Genomic DNA, 16,998 nt, shown 5'->3' with positions numbered 1-16,998 from the left:
TCCTCCTTCCACCAACACGCCCCCTTTCCTCTGAGCTGTGTTGATCTGTCTCTTCATCACTTGCCCCCCTCATCATCTCCACTCTCTTTCTCTCCCTCTCCCACTCACAACTCCACTTATAACCTTATACCTAATAAGACCCCCGCCCCACTGAGCAGAACAGGCCTGTCTGAGGTAGAGGGACCGTCAGTATGCTCGGCCAGGTTATAGCGTCCTCTCTCATATGCAGCAGGGACTTAAAGGGCCAGTTTAGCCTAAAACACATAAAAAGCTTTTTTTTTTCTCAGTTACTCCTAGTGGTTTGACCATGCAAATAGTTTTGGTTTTATTGTCAGAGGCTTTTAGATTTCTGCCGCTGAACCTTCAGCCACCACCCCAGCACAATGGAAGAGAAGGAAATGTTATTTGTGACATTTGACAAACTCAACAGCTCTCTGTGTAGAAAACAATGTCCCAGTCTCTGAGAATAATCCCCAGACCTCACTGCGGACAGTCCTCATTGGGGACTATTTTCAAACCAAACAAAAAATTATAAAAAAAAAAAAAAAAAATTGTTCACAGTGAGGTCTGAAGATTGTCCTAAGTGGCTGGAACATTGTTTCTCAAATGGCATGTTACTGTCTGAGTTTTTCCAGTATAGCTTTTTACATGAGCGCCACACTACTGTTGTGATGGGGTGGAGGCGGAAGTCTCACTGACATGTATCTCAAAGCCTCAGCAAATAAAGTATGAGTCTCTTTTTGTTCTGGCTGAACTGACCCTTTATTCAGACCACAAACTGAGCATACTGAACTGTTTATAGTGTTTGTTGTCTGAGTTGTCAGTGAGAAGAGTAGCAGAGATGGATTTTTTTTTTTCAGTCAGCACTAACATTCATTGAGTGTGAGTCAAGGATTGCATGTGTGTGTGTGTGTGTGTGTGTGTGTGTGTGTGTGTGTGTGTGTGTGTGTGTGTGTGTGATTGTAACATCTATTAAGGATCAAGGATATCTTTATTATCCCCAAAGGGCAATTTGTTGTACAGCCAGCAGTAACCACATAACCATCAGACAACAACAACAATAAATTGACAATAAGTACAATATAAAAATCACATTGAGTTATCCCCTTCTGTGTTTTGATTTTGTTCATTAGACTTAAGCTAGCTTTCTGAGTAAGGCCTTAAAGAAAGTCAGGGTAGTGTAGTGGGATGTTTATATGTTCTTCTCTGTATCATATTAAAGTAATAGTCTGACATTTTGGGAAACACACTTATTTGTTTTGTTGCTGAGAGTTATATAAGATTCATACTACTCCTCTATACGGGAGACGTAGCGCGAGTAGCACGTTAGCAGAGCAGCGGTAGCAGCTAGTGCTCCTTTTGTCTGTTTACACAGGATGCGTTCAGGCACAGTTTTGAGTGTAGGTCACCTGTAATTTGGCAGCACTCAGGCCTCAACACAATTAGGCTACTGTAGTTACGGCACATGTATAAAACAGAGTGGATTAAAATGAGAGCGCTAAAAATCGCAGCTGAAAAGCTTTCTGTGTAGACACAGTGTTAAAAGCGTTTCATATTTATTGTGCAGACAGACATGAGGGAGGTATCAATCTTCCAATCTTCCTCTTGGCAAGAAAGTGAATAAGAGTATTTCCCAAAATACCATTTTAACATCCAAATTCTTCTCTTTTATCTTCCTAAGTATTGCAGCAGAGCAGCACCAGTGTAATCACCCATTCACCTCTCAGATCATAACCACTCATCCTTTGGCTTACAGCACTTTTAACCATCATGATGGGTATCATGTCAAATGTATTTTCAATAGACTTCATTTATATCTCTTGGGTGTAGTATTTGACTTTGGGGATTCTGTTAAATTGCTAAATTTTCATGTATTTTCTAATTTACTGAATAACTCACTCCCACTCACATGCTGCCATTTTAATACCGCCAGCGACACTTGCTGCACATTATAACATTAAAATCCCTGATCCCCTATTATTTAACCACCACCTCTTTCTCTCCCTCTCATTCTTTCCATCTCTTTTTTCTGTCTCTGTCTTTTTTTCTCTCCTCCCCTCTTCCATTGTTAACTCTTCCCTTCTCCCCTGTTTGGCCTTTCAGTGCAGCACCATTTGGCCAGTGTGCAGGAGAGGAAGATTAAGCATGAGAGCGATGGAGTGCAGTTTCCTTACCATGGTTAGAACAACATTAAACATTATACTGTGTACATGTATACATGCTCTACTTCAACTCACACCACCCTCAACTTGTATACATCTCTCTCTCTCTCTCTCTGTCTTTTTGTCAAGTTTGTTTGCACTTCCTGTGGACTCTCTGAGCTGCTCTCTCCTCTCCTCTCCTCTCCTCTCCTCTCCTCCTCTCTCCTCTCCTCTCCTCTCCTCCTCTCTCCTCTCCTCTCCTCTCCTCCTCTCTCCTCTCCTCTCCTCTCCTCTCCTCTCCTCTCCTCTCCATCCCTCTCTTGTGTCTTGTTCTCTGGCTATGCTGCCGCTGGGTGGGGTTGTGTTTCTACCAGATGTCTGCTGTTGTCCATTGTGGGTTTACCAAAGCCTTTTGGTAGCCCAGTAGCTCCATAACATTCACCGCCTGTCTGCCTCAAAGATGTTGTTGTAAATCTGTGAAATAAATCAGACATCTTGGAGGATTAAGACATCCCTGGTGCATTAAAAAAAAAAAAAAAAAAATCTCTGAATTACTCTTACACTGACATACACTGTCTGACTACAAGTCCACTGTATTTTAAATGTGGAATTCTGTGCATTATCATATTCAACATCCACATTGTTGTGACACACCACATGCATGCAAACACAGTTTCTGAGGCGGTGTGAATTTGTCAACAACATGCAGCTAAGTGCTTTGGGTTCCGTAATTTTTGCTGTCAAGGCCTCAGAGAGAAAGCAAGCGATGAAAGACGTAGAGAAGGAGGGGAGGGGAGAGGGGGATGTGAAAGAGGGATTGTTGAGTAGCAGCGTTAGCCGCTCCATCCAGCCAGTTGTTTAGACAGAGATGTTGAGTGGTGTCCCACCTGCTGTAGGCCTGACTCAACCGCCTCTGAAAGACGGCGCAGTAAAAACAGCATACAACCCAAACAAACAAGACTAAAGGCACTCAGGTGTGTCATCAATGCACAAGGCGCCTTCTGTCTTGGAGACATGCTTACTCACTAACATGCACATTCACAAATGGCATGCGGAAGCGCACGCAAAAAACTAAATTTAAGCACACTCTGTTTCTCTGATTTACATTCACACACACACACACTCACACACACACACATCCCCAATCTGAAGAGGAGCAACGTTCCGGTCCAGATGGCGCCTCCATGTGTCGACAGCGAAGGGAGCTACTGGGTTACAGCAGACATCTGTTCTGGTGATGGTGGTGGTGGTGTTGGGAGTGAGAGATGAGGAGAGGAGAGGAGGGGCGGAGGACAGGAGGAGGAGGAGGGAAGGGCCTCCACCTCTGCCTGCTCTGGAGGTGATTCTCTACCTGAATGAAAAGCTCTGAGGCATAGCAGGTGATCATGTAATTCATCATTAAGTCTGCTGTCTCCCGCTCTGCTCTGCTCCGTTCTCTCCTTCTGCCTGCTTGCTCCTGCTGCTCAGTGGTGGGAAAAACCTGCTTATCAACTTTACAGTACGGAGAGGAGGGTTTCAGAAAGGTTTTCACAAGTATTTGTGATACTGACAGAGACTTCCAGCGAATTATCTGGTGTTACGGGCTTAAAACTGTGATGTGTGTGTGGCTGTAGTGGTGTAAAGGTGTCCTTGCTTTGCCTGAAGCACAATACCTCAGTGTTTATGAGTGCTAATGTGGTGTGAGGTAGTCAGTTAATGAGGGACACAATTCTGTTAATGTACATTGTTATTTCTCGCTAACCTGAGTGACGAGTGTGTGAGCTTTTTGTGTGTGTGTGTGTGTGTGTGTGTGTGTGTGTGTGTGCACATGCGAGCAGACCCGTTCTGTGACAGTTAGGGGTTTGTGTGGTCGCCAGCTTGTTAGCGTGGCAAGACTAGAGGGTCATGGGAGCAATTGGCTGCCAGTCTGCTTGTGCAGTGTGCCAGGAGCAGGACACAGAAATAATGTAGAACAAACAACTGTGTGTGTGTACGCTCACACACACACAAACACACACACACACACACACACACACACACACACACACACACACACACAAACACACACACACACACACACACACACACACACACACACACACACACACACACACACACACACACACACACACAGACAGATTAAGGGAGAGATCAGAGTAACTTCTGTTAGCTTTATCAGACAAAGCTTTCATTGGGCATCTGGGCCTCATTTGCTGCTTCTCACTAAGAAGCCACATAGTACCAGATATTTCAGCAAGATAGCAACTAATTAGGGAATATCACAGAGACTAAAAACAATATGTATAATTTAAGGCTGTTTATGCATAATAAGCTGGTTATTATTGAACTTGTGGTGTGGTTGCACACAGTCATCCCTGCTATATGTACCACAGAGGAAGTGGAGCCAAATAGGCATGGATGTACTGAATCCACAACATGTTGGGATTCTTTTTGTCTTTTTTTAACAGTATGATCAAGGAACGTAAATGTCAGCTGAGATTATACATTTTCACCTGGCTCAGTCAGCACCTCATGTAAAATTGCATGTATTAACATTAATAATAACAATAGTAAGACAGTTCATTTTATGCTATACTTCTAGTCTACTACATTTCAGAGGCAAATATTGTGCTTTTTACTCCTCTAGTTTTATCTTAAAGCTATTGTGAGTAGTTACTTTGCAGTTACATTTTACAGACAAATTAGCTCCAGCAGCTATGTCATTAAAGGGGCACTCCACTGTTTTAGGATTGCACTTCCATAAAATTGGGGCACTCACAAGAGATGGAGTAAAAAAAAAGAATGGTCAAAGCAGAGACAGAGATATCCTGACTTTTAGTCCTTAGTAGGGGTCAAGCTCCAAAAATCTCTGGATCCTACATTTCCCATAATGCAACCACATAGAATCTTTCATTAGACGCCACTTGCCTCCTGAAGGCCCATTTCATGATTGTAATGAAGGCTGTCTCAAGGCCAAGCTGAAATGACCCTAAAGACATCACTATAACATCATCAGGTTTTTGTAAACCCCCCCTCACCCCCCACCCCCAGAGCCACAGAAGACACATACCTGTTTTCACCCAGTGAGTAATACTGTACAAATGCACCATCAATAATTATGCAATAATATAATATAAATATTATTTTAATACTTGGAAAGTGGCCATTCCACATAATGAGTACTGTCCCCCCTCCAGTGGAAAAAAAGTTTCCTTCTTGTTCTTTCAGTCGTGCAGAATGATGTATGTACAGAGTTTGACACTAGAAGGCTGTTTTCACAGTCATCCGCTGAAGGGGAAAGTTTCTCTGTTCTCACCTTAAATCTAAGTTTAAGACGTGTATGTGACATCACAAATAGTTTGGAACCAATTGTGGTCTTATATGTAACTTATATGTAACCTCCAGCACCCAAACAATGAGTATGGACTTTCAATGAAGCACTAGACTTCTTGTCTGTCCAGCAGTTATACTTTTGTAATTAACAATATTTTCAATGAAGAAGAAGTAAATGTAATTTTAAGGGTTTTAATGAAGTAACTGAACTTTTTTTGTGGTAATTTGTGATAAATAAATTATTAATGTTAAAACATGTCTGGAGGGAATCTTTAAGTAGATCTTAAGATAATACTAATATTATTATCTAAGATAATACTTTTGTAATTTTCCTTCAGGGCAAACTATCTTTACATAGTTTACCTAAGTAAAGGTGCTCCTCAGAGTTGCATTGCAGCAGCAGGTGTACCCACACTACAATGAATCAAATAGGTTGTAACGTATTCCCAAGCAAGAGTCAAAACACACAATCAGAGGTATAATATCAATGCCAGATGGATGACAAACTTATGCTACTAATGTTGTACTGACTGTAGCAGACGGTCTTATAATTTTTATCTTTGGACTTTTTATGAACACTTTTTTGTTTTAGAGCGTTCAGCTGTTTATCGAATCCTTTTTTACTAGGCTGTTGACTCAGTGACTGACTGATTACCCATAATGCAACTTCACTAACATTTTTGCTGAGAATGAATTTCTATGTATCAAATATGATACATACAGTACAAACTATATAGGTCACTTTATGTCTTATTCTACCTATCTCAAGGAGAAAGTTGGACTCATTGTATCATTTCTCACCCTGACAACACACAAGCAGCTCAAAGAGTTTAAAAAAAAACACTCAAAGTGTATTATGTATCTTGTCATCGTCGTCATTAAAACACATGGAATTACAGGCAAACAACATTTTAACTGAACAACAAAACTCCACCAGTAAATAAAAATGATTACTGTGTCTGCTCCTCCCACCTACATGTGGAGTCACATGATGTGCCTCGCTGAACATAAGAGCCGGCGCCCACCTTTTTCTATACTTATCGGTGCCCACACAAGCACAGCTGCGCCCATGCTGCCTATGAGCATTGTGGGTAAATAGTGATAAAACATTTCCCAGTGTAGCATTAAAAAAAAAAGCTTTTCAGAAATCTGCTCTGTTAGACTTTATACGCTTAGCTCATAAAATCTATTTCCACATCTCTTTGGGCCATGGTGAAATTACCCACGTCTTTATTTGAGTGTGTTTGTTTTATATGTGTGAATATTGTGTCGTTTAGTGCTTTATGGGGTATTTGTTCGCCAAGGTTGTTTATCACTGATTTTTTCAAGCAAATCTGATGCAAACAAAACATGAGCTCAGTATGTTCCATAGAAAAGTAATGAGGTCTGTGTGTCCACGCTGATGTACTTTTCTATACTTTTACTTCCTCATCATTCTCTGTTTTATGGATTGTTCTTTCCAGCCTTTTATTTCAGCATATATTCAACATTGTGGTTCCCAGCAGAGGTCAAATACACCATTTGGCGCTGGTCCTCAAACCAAGAAATTCTAAATTGCGCCTTTGGATTACCATACATCAAAATAAATTCCCTCAGTGCCCACCACACAAGGCCTTGATCACAGAAGAGAACCTCTTTTATCTGTAGCTCTCACACTTTTGGCCATGTTTCTGGTCCGCTGGTGAGCCCGGCCTATACTTAGTGTGCCCGTTTTTACCAAACTGAGGGATATTTCATGCAGTCCTTCAGCCTCAGCCGACATTTATAGACAGAGGGGGACACTTTAATGTTTGTCTATGTGTGTCGGCCATGCCGTCACCGCTCCTCTCCCGCTTAACTCCTTCCATCTCTCTGCAGCTCTCCCATCCAGCCTTCACTGGCAGTTTGCCCGGTGCTCGCCACCCAGCCTGAACAGCTTGTGCGTGTGTGTGTGTGTGTGTGTGTGTGTGTGTGAGTTCAAGCTCCTCTTTATGAAATACTGTATGTCTTAAAGCAGAATCATAAAATACCTGACAGTCAGATATGCATAAGGGCACTACATCAGAGGATCCACTGATGTATGTTTTGGCATGCTCTTCTGCAGCTATATGTAGTGGTGTAGCTCATGCTGGCTTTGGCTGGAAAAACACAGTCTGCCCCAGATATGAGGCCATCCAAAATCCCATTCATTCTAAAGAGGCATCCTGACAAGTGCAGTGAGTACTGTAGGTTGGTTGGCGTGTTTGTTGACTGTTCCCTCGCCTCTCTGTAGCTGCTGTCTTTAAACTGAATGGACCATCGGGCTATGAGATCATTCTGGTCCGGGATCAGTCAGATAGTTCGGATCTGATATTTTAAAAGCTTTCTCAAAAAGGAGCCATCTTTGAATTGAGTTCAATGGTTTGCGCTGTCATCTGTTGTCGCACTACAGTGGTGACCGTAGTTGGACCGCCATTGCATTTCCCAGCTCTTCTCTCTCCTGACACTTTGCCCCCCAGCCTCCCCCCTCTCTCCCGTCACCTCCCTTCACTCTGAACCCCCGCTGCTTCCAAAACATGGCCTCTCACCGGACCCTGCCCTCAACCTCCCCTCCCAACCCCCCCCACCCCCCTCAATCTGACAGACATGGTACAGCCCGCTGACTGTACACAATCATAGACTATTGGACAGTGAGATTAGTCGACCCATCTGTATGTTAAACCAATCAATGAATCAATGAATGAATCAATTGATCAATCCATTGATTTCAGTCGATCATAATCATTCGATTCTTGTAAATTAAAAAGTCTTGATAAGTTTATTTTTTTCTTTTTTTTTTTTTTCTTTTTTATTAGAGTCAAAGTAAGCAAAGCAGCCATGTTTAATTAAAACCACGTCTCTGTTCTGCCATTTTGTTGATCCCCTTTTTACCAGGACTCTCATCGCCTGGTTCTCTTAAGAAGCCGGGGAAATTCGATTTCAGCGCCCTGTCCTCCCAGACGAGGTCCCCCCGCATGGCGTTCACCCACCACCCACTGCCAATGCTGGCGGGAGTGAGACCAGGTGAGACCAATCCAGCTCCCGATCCCCCTGATCGCCCTCTCCTCCTCTCCCCTCCTCACCATCTCCTCCTACCCACCCCACTACTTCAGGCCCCACCCCTCCCCCTCCCCACCCGCCCCCCGGCACAAAGATGGGAGCGTTGTCTTTGGGAGATGAGAGTGGCTGGGAATTTAAAGCTGGCACGTATACCTCTGCAGGCCTGTGCTCACCTCTGCCTCCTCCTCTGCCTGTTCTGGCCTCGTAGGGTGCAGGTCAAGCTGCTGACGGAGCTCTAGGGAGTCTGGGTGTGGTGTCTGACTTTTCTGCACCTGTCTGTTGGTGGTTGGTCGGTGGTCGTTCATGTCTAGATATCATCTCTGTTGATGATTTTCTTCTTTCTAGCGAGGTGGCTGCTGCTGCCTATTCTGTCACATCTCTAACTGCACGAGTGTCAGTTGCTTACATTCTCTTATTCTGGCATTTGTCCTTTATGATGGAAATTATACTTCTAAAAAGTTATGACTGCACACCTCAGGAGGTGTTACATGGTAACAGGAACTGAATTAAGTGTTGTTTACTCATCGACTCCTGGCTTATTCTGCATATTTAAGACGACATTTGTTTCTAGAAAATTCCTGAAACCTGCAAACTTTGTAGACATCAAGAGAAAACTAAGACCTAATAATGTAATATGTTAATGAGTAATAATACATTTCAAAAGCATAATAAATAATAATGAGTAAAGTGTTAATAACATTGACAATTTCCCAACTAGGCTCAAATGAAAACATTATTTAGCAGAAAAAGAAATATATTATTTTATGTTTATTTCCTTAGATTGTAAATATTTTACAATTACATATTAAAGATTAAAGATGACTCAACGGCATTATTAAAATCTTGAATTTTGGTGAAATTTCTTGGTGGAAATTTGCAAGGTATGTTAGGTATGTCACTTGAATGCTCTACACCTACAATGAATATTCCCAAAAAATTGCCATTGGTCTTAACCAGGCTGGTTTAACTGGGCAACTGCCCCGGACCCCAAGATCTCCAGGGGCCCCAAAAGCCCCAGGTTTGCTGTGTGACAATTGGTTTGTGGTAATTTGATGAACTGCAAGTTTGGGAATATGCGAATGTTCATCTATAAAGTAAGTATGATCTGGTATGATCAGGGCCTTAAAGGGTACCCCAAAGTGTTGCATTGCAAGATATGATTCAAGTTGGTGGACTCACAAGAGTTCAAAGTATGGTCAAAATCAAAGCAGTAGATGCTGATCCTGAATTTTAATCTGTAGTTTGGGCCAAGCTTCAAAAACACAGGATCCTACAATTCCCATAATGCAACTGGATAGTGTCTTTCAATAGATCCACTCCACACCCCCAGTTTGTAAGAACATTTTAAGCCTCAAGCTCAAACCAAGCATTAGGTTTATTTTTTATGACACTTGGGAGCGCTTCCTCCAGTGCCACAGAAGACATTATATAACAGTTTCCACAGGCTGAGTAGTACTCCTCATAACTAGCAAACTGAACTTCATGTGTAAAATCAGCAGAGTGTCCCTTTAAATCGGGTACTGAGGCTCTGTTATTTGGGTTAATGGGGTCCCTGTGTCAAAATACTTGGTTTGGTTTGGTGTCAAAAATAGTTTAAAGGTGATACTAACATTGTGCTTACATGGTGCATATTAATATCAATTTGTGTTTAATCACATTACTACACAGCAAACTTGGCACCATATATTCCACTATAGGAATACTGTACATATTGCACAAAATGTGGGAGGGGACTGGGGGTAAATAGAGTCCCAGCAACTAATTTTTGCCCCCCAAAAGGCTGATCCGAACATGGGTCTTTCCATTTCACTGATCTTTATCTTCTTTGTAGTCCTTTTTTACTTCTTCTTTGTACATTTTTATGGACTTGCTTTTCTTTACAGTGTGGGATCTCCTAATTGATTCCAATGTGGGTAAGCACAAGTCTTTATTCTTCACACTGGCAAGAGCAGAACATTGGTGCTCGGAGTTGCTGTGTGACCCAGCTGATCTTCCACCAGACTGAAGCAAGCAGCTCATGATAACATCAGATAACAAACAGAGCCAAAGGAGCTCTGACAATAAATCACCACTCTTAATTTTATCACCACGGCGCAGATTGAGAAAGAGGTTTCCTCTTCTTTCTGGAAAGTGCACATTTGTGAACTCACCCAGTGAAGGAACTCGCTAGAGATAATTACCCATGTGCTTTAGTTCTGTGTAGCTAGCCTACATCAAAGGCTTTTTAAGCCACTGAGCAGATGTGAAGCAATGAGTTTGACCGCTGTGTCATTAAACCCTCCTCCGTGGTTGTTGACAGACCCTGTGCCTCTTGAGATGTAGCTACAGCAAATCCAATCTCCACACACATTTACATGTCTGCAGTGACATGCACACATGTGCACACAATACCCCATGCTCTTTTTGGCCAGCAGTTGTGATTTATATAGTTGTGATTTGTTTCTTTGTACACAAACTCTTACAGAGTGCAAGTTGGGGTTTTTCCCATGCTGGCGTGAAAGTGCTTACCACATCATCAGCAATGTTGTTGTTCTTTGTGGAAGACATGATCCAGGGGATTTATGGGAGCATGCTAGGGCTAGCCACTAGCAGTGGTGGTGGTGCAAGGAGATGGTTTTGGCAGGGTTTGTCCGTTCAGCCTCATTCAGCTGTCCTCTAGAGGAAGAAGAGAGAAGGTAGGGGTGTAGGGATTCCCTCTGACCCTGTCTCCCTTCCATCACCACCACCCTATCTCATCCCCAACCTGCCCCCATACCCTAGAGTGTTTGGCCTTCACCCAGTCTCTAATGGGATTAGTAGGGGGACTATAGGAACAGGGAGACAGCTCCACTGGGGAGCAGGCAGCCTGGCATGGGAGCAAGGTGTTGCTAGGCTCAGAGGCATAGGCCCCTGTCTGGGGGGTAATGCACCAGGGTTGGCACCCTCATGAAGTGTGCTCGCACACACAACATATAAAATGCAAGCACCAAAGAGTGTTGGCAGCCCAACATGGGCAGCTGGGGGGCCTGGATGGGATGAGGTGGGTGTCAGACTGGCACAGCTAAGAGGAGAACAGGCTTCTAATACAAATCAAGGAGATTTAGTAATGGATATAGGTCTGACAGTGAGGGCTTTGTGTTTGATGGTAAGGCGCAACCAACTGCTCCCCTCTCACATCTCACACACACACATACAGCTGTGTTTGGTCCACGTTCTCCTTTCCTTTCTTGTAAAGCAAAAAAAGCTTTTTTATAAGCTTATTAGCCGCAGAATACTGAGATATTTTGTATCCCTGCACCTGTCATACACACACTCATCACATATATGTGCAGATATGATGCTCCAAAGCTCATTAAAAGAAAAAACACCAACTTAGACATACAGAATGAATATACAGATTAGGTCTGTCATAGAAACAAAATGAGTCAGATAAAAACAGCTTTACTGTCTGAATGTTAAATTGCATCAATGCCAATGAATCACACCCTCAAAACAGCACACAGGCATTAAAACCTGCTAATTTAAGACGGTACTCAATGATCTCTTTGTGCTTTTTCTTTTTTTTTAATGTAGTGATTGCATCCATTAAATTTGTGTATATTCAGGTGTGCGCAGTGTGTGTGTGAACCTGTGCATGTGTATAAGTCTGAGTGGTGCTGACTTGTTATGTGGTCCCTGAGTGTGCACATATGAGTGCAATGTGTGTGTAAATCTCCCCCATAAAGCTGTATAGATTTATTGGAGTGATCATAAAACATTATGAGCAATGCCCTTAATAGCTATTAACTTGAAATCAGCTTTTCTTGGAAAAACAACATTCCTTTCATGTTCTACATTTTAGTACAAGGTTTAAACTTTATCGTTTCCAGTTGTGATGTGATCTTGCTATCATTCATTAATCACTTAATACATCTCTACCATCTGTAAGCATATGTAAGAATACAGTGGTTCATGTCCTCTCGCTCTCTCCACCTTTTTCTGCTTGTGTTCCTCTAACACAAACATCTCTTTTCACAGGGAGTCCCCGTGCTTCAGCCTCGGCCCTGCACTTCCCATCTCCCTCCATCATCCAGCAGTCTAGCCCCTATTTCACCCACCCAACCATCCGCTACCACCACCACCCTGGACAGGATCCCCTGAAGGAATTTGTGCAGTTTGTCTGTGCTGATGGCTCGGGGCAGGCCGCCGGACAGGTAAGGCTCACTGCCAGGAAGGAGGAGGACTATTACCTTAATAACGTGTCATTTATAAAGAAAATGCAGATGGGCCACACACTGACCTAGCTTGCATTAGTATTGCAGGACTTTAAAAGATTTTTCTTAAAGTAACAATTTATGAAGCTCATAAAAGTGTCACAACAATTCTAAAAGATACTAACATACCACTGAGAGTAGACAAATAAAGAAGTATGTGTGAGTATGGAAGCAAAAAAGGGCCAAAATATTAGAATTTTTATAACCAACTTAATTGTCAAATTTAACTACTACTGAATACTTAGTGTTGAAATTAAAATACCTCAAAATGTTTGAGACTGAAATATTTTACTTTGAAAACCATATAAATGAATGTATGAAATCCTCACTTATTCAATTTCCATGTTTTATTGTAAGTGGTGCAATTCAAAAAAAAAAAAAAAATCTGCATTCATATATTCAGAAAGGTTCAAGGTTTGTAGTCACCCATCGGAGCTTGACAAGTTAAGTCTTGGCAGTCAAATGATCCAAGATTCTTTCTTGGATCATTTGACTGCCAAGACGTAAACTGATAGGGCAGGTTTCATCAATTTCTTCAGGCTTGATCGGTTTGTCCTCAACAGCCAAGATGTTTCAATTTTTCAGAAGTTTTGTTTTTGAGTGTAAACCATTTTTTTTTTACCTGATTTGAATGTTTAGAATTAGACTTATTGAATTTGAGCAAATTAGAGTTTTGTGAATAATGGACACAAATTTACTGAATTTGTGAACCTTAAAAAAAACTTGAAAACAAGTTTTTAAAATTCTACAACTTGAAAGTACCTTCTGGAAATTTCAAAGAGGGGAATTCAAACCAAATAAAATCAGACAGCTTGATTTCATAGTAACATATTTTAATGCTCTAAAAGCATTAGTACGCAAAACAATTTATTTATTAGTGGTTGAATTTCAAAGTAAATTAAGTGCTCATAGAATTGTAATTATTACGGTGTTTCTTGCTTCCATATATTACCATTTTAGAAAGGTTGGCACCAACACACTCTACAAATCTGAATTGTATTTGCTTGCATGCTTCTACAGTGCAATGTGACTATAATTATATAAATGTCATAACTTTCAGTGGACAGTGCATGCCAAAAGCTTATTTTATCAAGTTATATATCCAGATACAGTATAGAGAAATACACAGAAAAACACCCCACAGCAAACCCTGACACAAATGAACACATTAGACATTTGTTTATTCAGCTGGTCTACAAATCTTTGTTATTGTCTTGTCGATGTCATTTTGCCGTTTGCTGTTTCAGACCCCCGACGTTCCCCATCCTCCCCTTTTTATTTTTTCTTTTGCTCCACCCAACCCCTCAGAAGTTACAGCCATCAGCACGAGAGTGAATCAGTCACGGCACACTTCAGTCAAGCATACCCGTCCTGTGTTGTGTCATCGTGTTTCTGTTTTCATCTCTAGCTGTTACGATTTTAGTTGGAGTTTGGTTGTTTGGTGCTGGTATCGTTGGTGGTGTTGTGCTTGTGTAGAAGAGTATTCTCCCATGGTTTTGATTTCTTGCCATCTTCTGGACGAACCCAATCAAATAATTTGCTCACTTCCCTCCTCCACACCTCCTCGACCTACCACGGCCCACCCCTGTGGAACCTCTCACCACTCTCACCCACTCCTATCAAACCCTGTGGTGATTATTATTTTTTCACACCTCCATAAAAGATGCCGTCCACATACATCATCCCTTTGGTTGTTGTTTCCCACCACCTCCTCTCCCTCCTTCCACCATCGCCTCCCCCTCCCCCTTCGTCATGGATATTTTTTTGGACCTGGCCTCCCGAGCTACGTCCTCTTTTCATTCCGTGTCTGCGGATTGCCGCATGTCGCCCTCCTGACCCTATTTGTGTTGTCTGCAGCCAAACGGGAGCGGCCAGAGCAAAATGCCAGGCTCCTTCTTGCTGCCTCCACCTCCCCCAGTGGCCCGCCCAGTGCCCCTCCCTATGCCCGACTCTAAACCCAACAGCACGCCCCCTGACGGCGGACTCTCCTCGCCCGCATCTCCGTGTAAGTGACCCCGCAGAGATCGTTATCAAAACCAAACCAGCAACAAAAAAATCTAAAAAACACAAATAAAAACCCAACCCTCTTCAGTGAAAAGACCCCTGCCATTGTTCTTCCTCCTACTCCGTGCCATCATTGTTCCTGTGTATCCAACATCTCACCTCCCTTAACCCTTGGAAGACTATGGAAGCTCATAAGAGTAGATCAAGGCCGCCAGAGGTTTGGTGAGAAATGTCCGTCACAATGGACTCCTGTGGTGCTCATCTGGGTTCTGTATTAGGCCCCCGTCAGTTTGAGTGGCTCCACATGTTAAGCCTGTCCTGCGTTCTCTGGTGTGGAAGCAGCATCACCACCCCAGCTCTTCTCCTTCTAAATATTCCTTTCTTCCCCTGCTGGACTCATCAGCAAACCTTGTGAAAAACTTTGAGATTTTGATTATTAATTGATTCTTATCTGTGAAGGGCACAAATTTAGGGCAGTTAATTTATAAGGACTCCAAAACATTCTAATAGAAAGTGGGACATTGGTGGAATAATTTCCTTCATATTTGCTTTTGGTTGAGCTGATTTTAGTTTCTTGGTGGGGTTTTATTTTGTATGTTTGGTGATTGTTAAGAAGAATAAGGTGTGTATTTAAGGTGAAGGAGTGATTTCAGTCCAATCGTGGGGCCTTTGTCACAATACATTTGTCTTCCTCACCTGTGATAGGAGGGGCACTGGATGGAGCACTTTATTTTTTTGTTTTTAGCTTTCCTTCAAATTTAGTGTTTTCGTTTTACCCCCCAGTCAGTGTCTCAAAGTCTTTTATGTCTTATGTATGTTATCCCAATTCTTAGAAATACATGGATGTATACTGTATATGTCCATGCCATTGACTCTTCAAAGTCTCTTCTGTCTCTCTTCGTCTTATCCTTCCTCTCTCTCTCTCCCACACAAACAGACTTTCATATGCACAAGTCTGCACACAGCGGCCTGAATCCTCAGTGAGATTCAAATTCTGGAGTCCGTTGGGTACCTCAAACTGCCCTAAATTTGTCAGAGACTTTGATGCCATTGGGTTTTAAATGTCCCTGACTGATCCTCAATGTCAGGATTCTGGTGTGCTCAATCACTTCCAACTGAGTTAATCAACGGGATTTAATCCTCAGTGCTCACTCTGGGAGATCTAAATTTGCATTACAGATTTTGGCAAACTTCTTTATAGGGTTTTGATGACCTCAATGATATAAAGTGGTACTTTCTGTAGAACGAAATGCATGTATCTGAATTTTTTTTTGTTACTTAACATCATAGATCAAGTAGGTTTACTGCACGTCATTATATGTAAGGAATAGTTTGAAATTTACCTGCTGAGAGGTAGATGAAAAGATTAATGTCTGTATGGCAAATATGAAGCTACCGCTAGCAGTCAGTTAGCTTATTTTAGAGAACAAAACCCGACTGGCAGCACCTCTTAAGCTCTCCAATTAACACGTTATATCTGCTTTTCTTTAATCCCTACAAAGACCAAAGTGTAAAGAACACATGTTGTGGTTTCATGGGTGGTCAGACTATTTCTTGGCCGGGAGCAGTTACTTTCTGGAGTTCTGTTTCCAGTCTTTATGCTAAGCGAAGCAAACCTGTTGCTAGTGCAGCCTTATATTCACTGTACACACATTTGAGTGGTATCTATCTTCTTATCTAACTTTCAGCAAAAAAGCAAAAAGTATTTCCTAAAATGTGGAACTATTGCTATAAGATTCAACAAGATAATGCAGTGCTATCTTTGTTCACACTAATGTCTTCTTCTCTTCCTCCTCTGTTTCTGTAGCATACTCCACGCCAGGCGCCACAGCTCCCAACAGGTTTGTCGGCATCGGATCACGGGACAACAACTTTCTGAACATCCCGCAGCAGACACAGGTAAGAGTTTAGGGATAAGAACATACAGTACTGACAGTTTCTCTGTGTGTAAAAGTGAGGAGGAAACTCGTCTGTTTTGACTGTGATTACTGGTCAAACTCAGGAAACGTATTAACTGTGTGGATGCACGCCAAAATATTTCTTATTCCCTCACTCCCTGAAACCTGCTGCTGGGTTTCCTCCACCTCTTCTCTCACACCATCCCACAGCGCACCATCAATGTGTGCATTTGTACATCTGTATTTTACTGTACGTGTGTGGTTTACCATATGTGCTCAACTGTTTATTTGGCACATATGGAGCCTACCCTTCAGGCAGCAGGCCCTCTCCCTCGCCGCCTTTTTTGCTCCCTC

At 42.2% G+C, this 16,998-nt stretch overlaps 1 protein-coding gene across 13 annotated transcripts in view; it reads left to right on the top strand.

Moving 5' to 3' along the window:
• nfixb (nuclear factor I/Xb) overlaps positions 1 to 16,998 on the top strand; it is a 146,939-nt gene that overhangs the window by 125,702 nt on the left and 4,239 nt on the right. For 7 of the 13 annotated variants that reach the window (XM_042392765.1, XM_042392761.1, XM_042392762.1 and 4 more), the window contains 4 exons: positions 2,104 to 2,178; positions 8,346 to 8,474; positions 12,507 to 12,682; positions 16,554 to 16,645. In XM_042392765.1, the coding sequence (XP_042248699.1) occupies positions 2,104 to 2,178; positions 8,346 to 8,474; positions 12,507 to 12,682; positions 16,554 to 16,625 (452 nt within the window). In that variant the 3' untranslated portion in view covers positions 16,626 to 16,645. The remainder of the gene's footprint in view (positions 1 to 2,103; positions 2,179 to 8,345; positions 8,475 to 12,506; positions 12,683 to 16,553; positions 16,646 to 16,998) is intronic. The other 6 variants (XM_042392764.1, XM_042392767.1, XM_042392774.1 and 3 more) reach the window with 3 other exon arrangements.

The sequence above is a fragment of the Thunnus maccoyii genome, chromosome 18 (genome assembly GCF_910596095.1).
Source record: "Thunnus maccoyii chromosome 18, fThuMac1.1, whole genome shotgun sequence".
Lineage (NCBI taxonomy): Eukaryota > Metazoa > Chordata > Actinopteri > Scombriformes > Scombridae > Thunnus > Thunnus maccoyii.
Note: the sequence above shows the minus strand (reverse complement) of the source record. Positions and strands in the feature narration are given on the sequence as shown.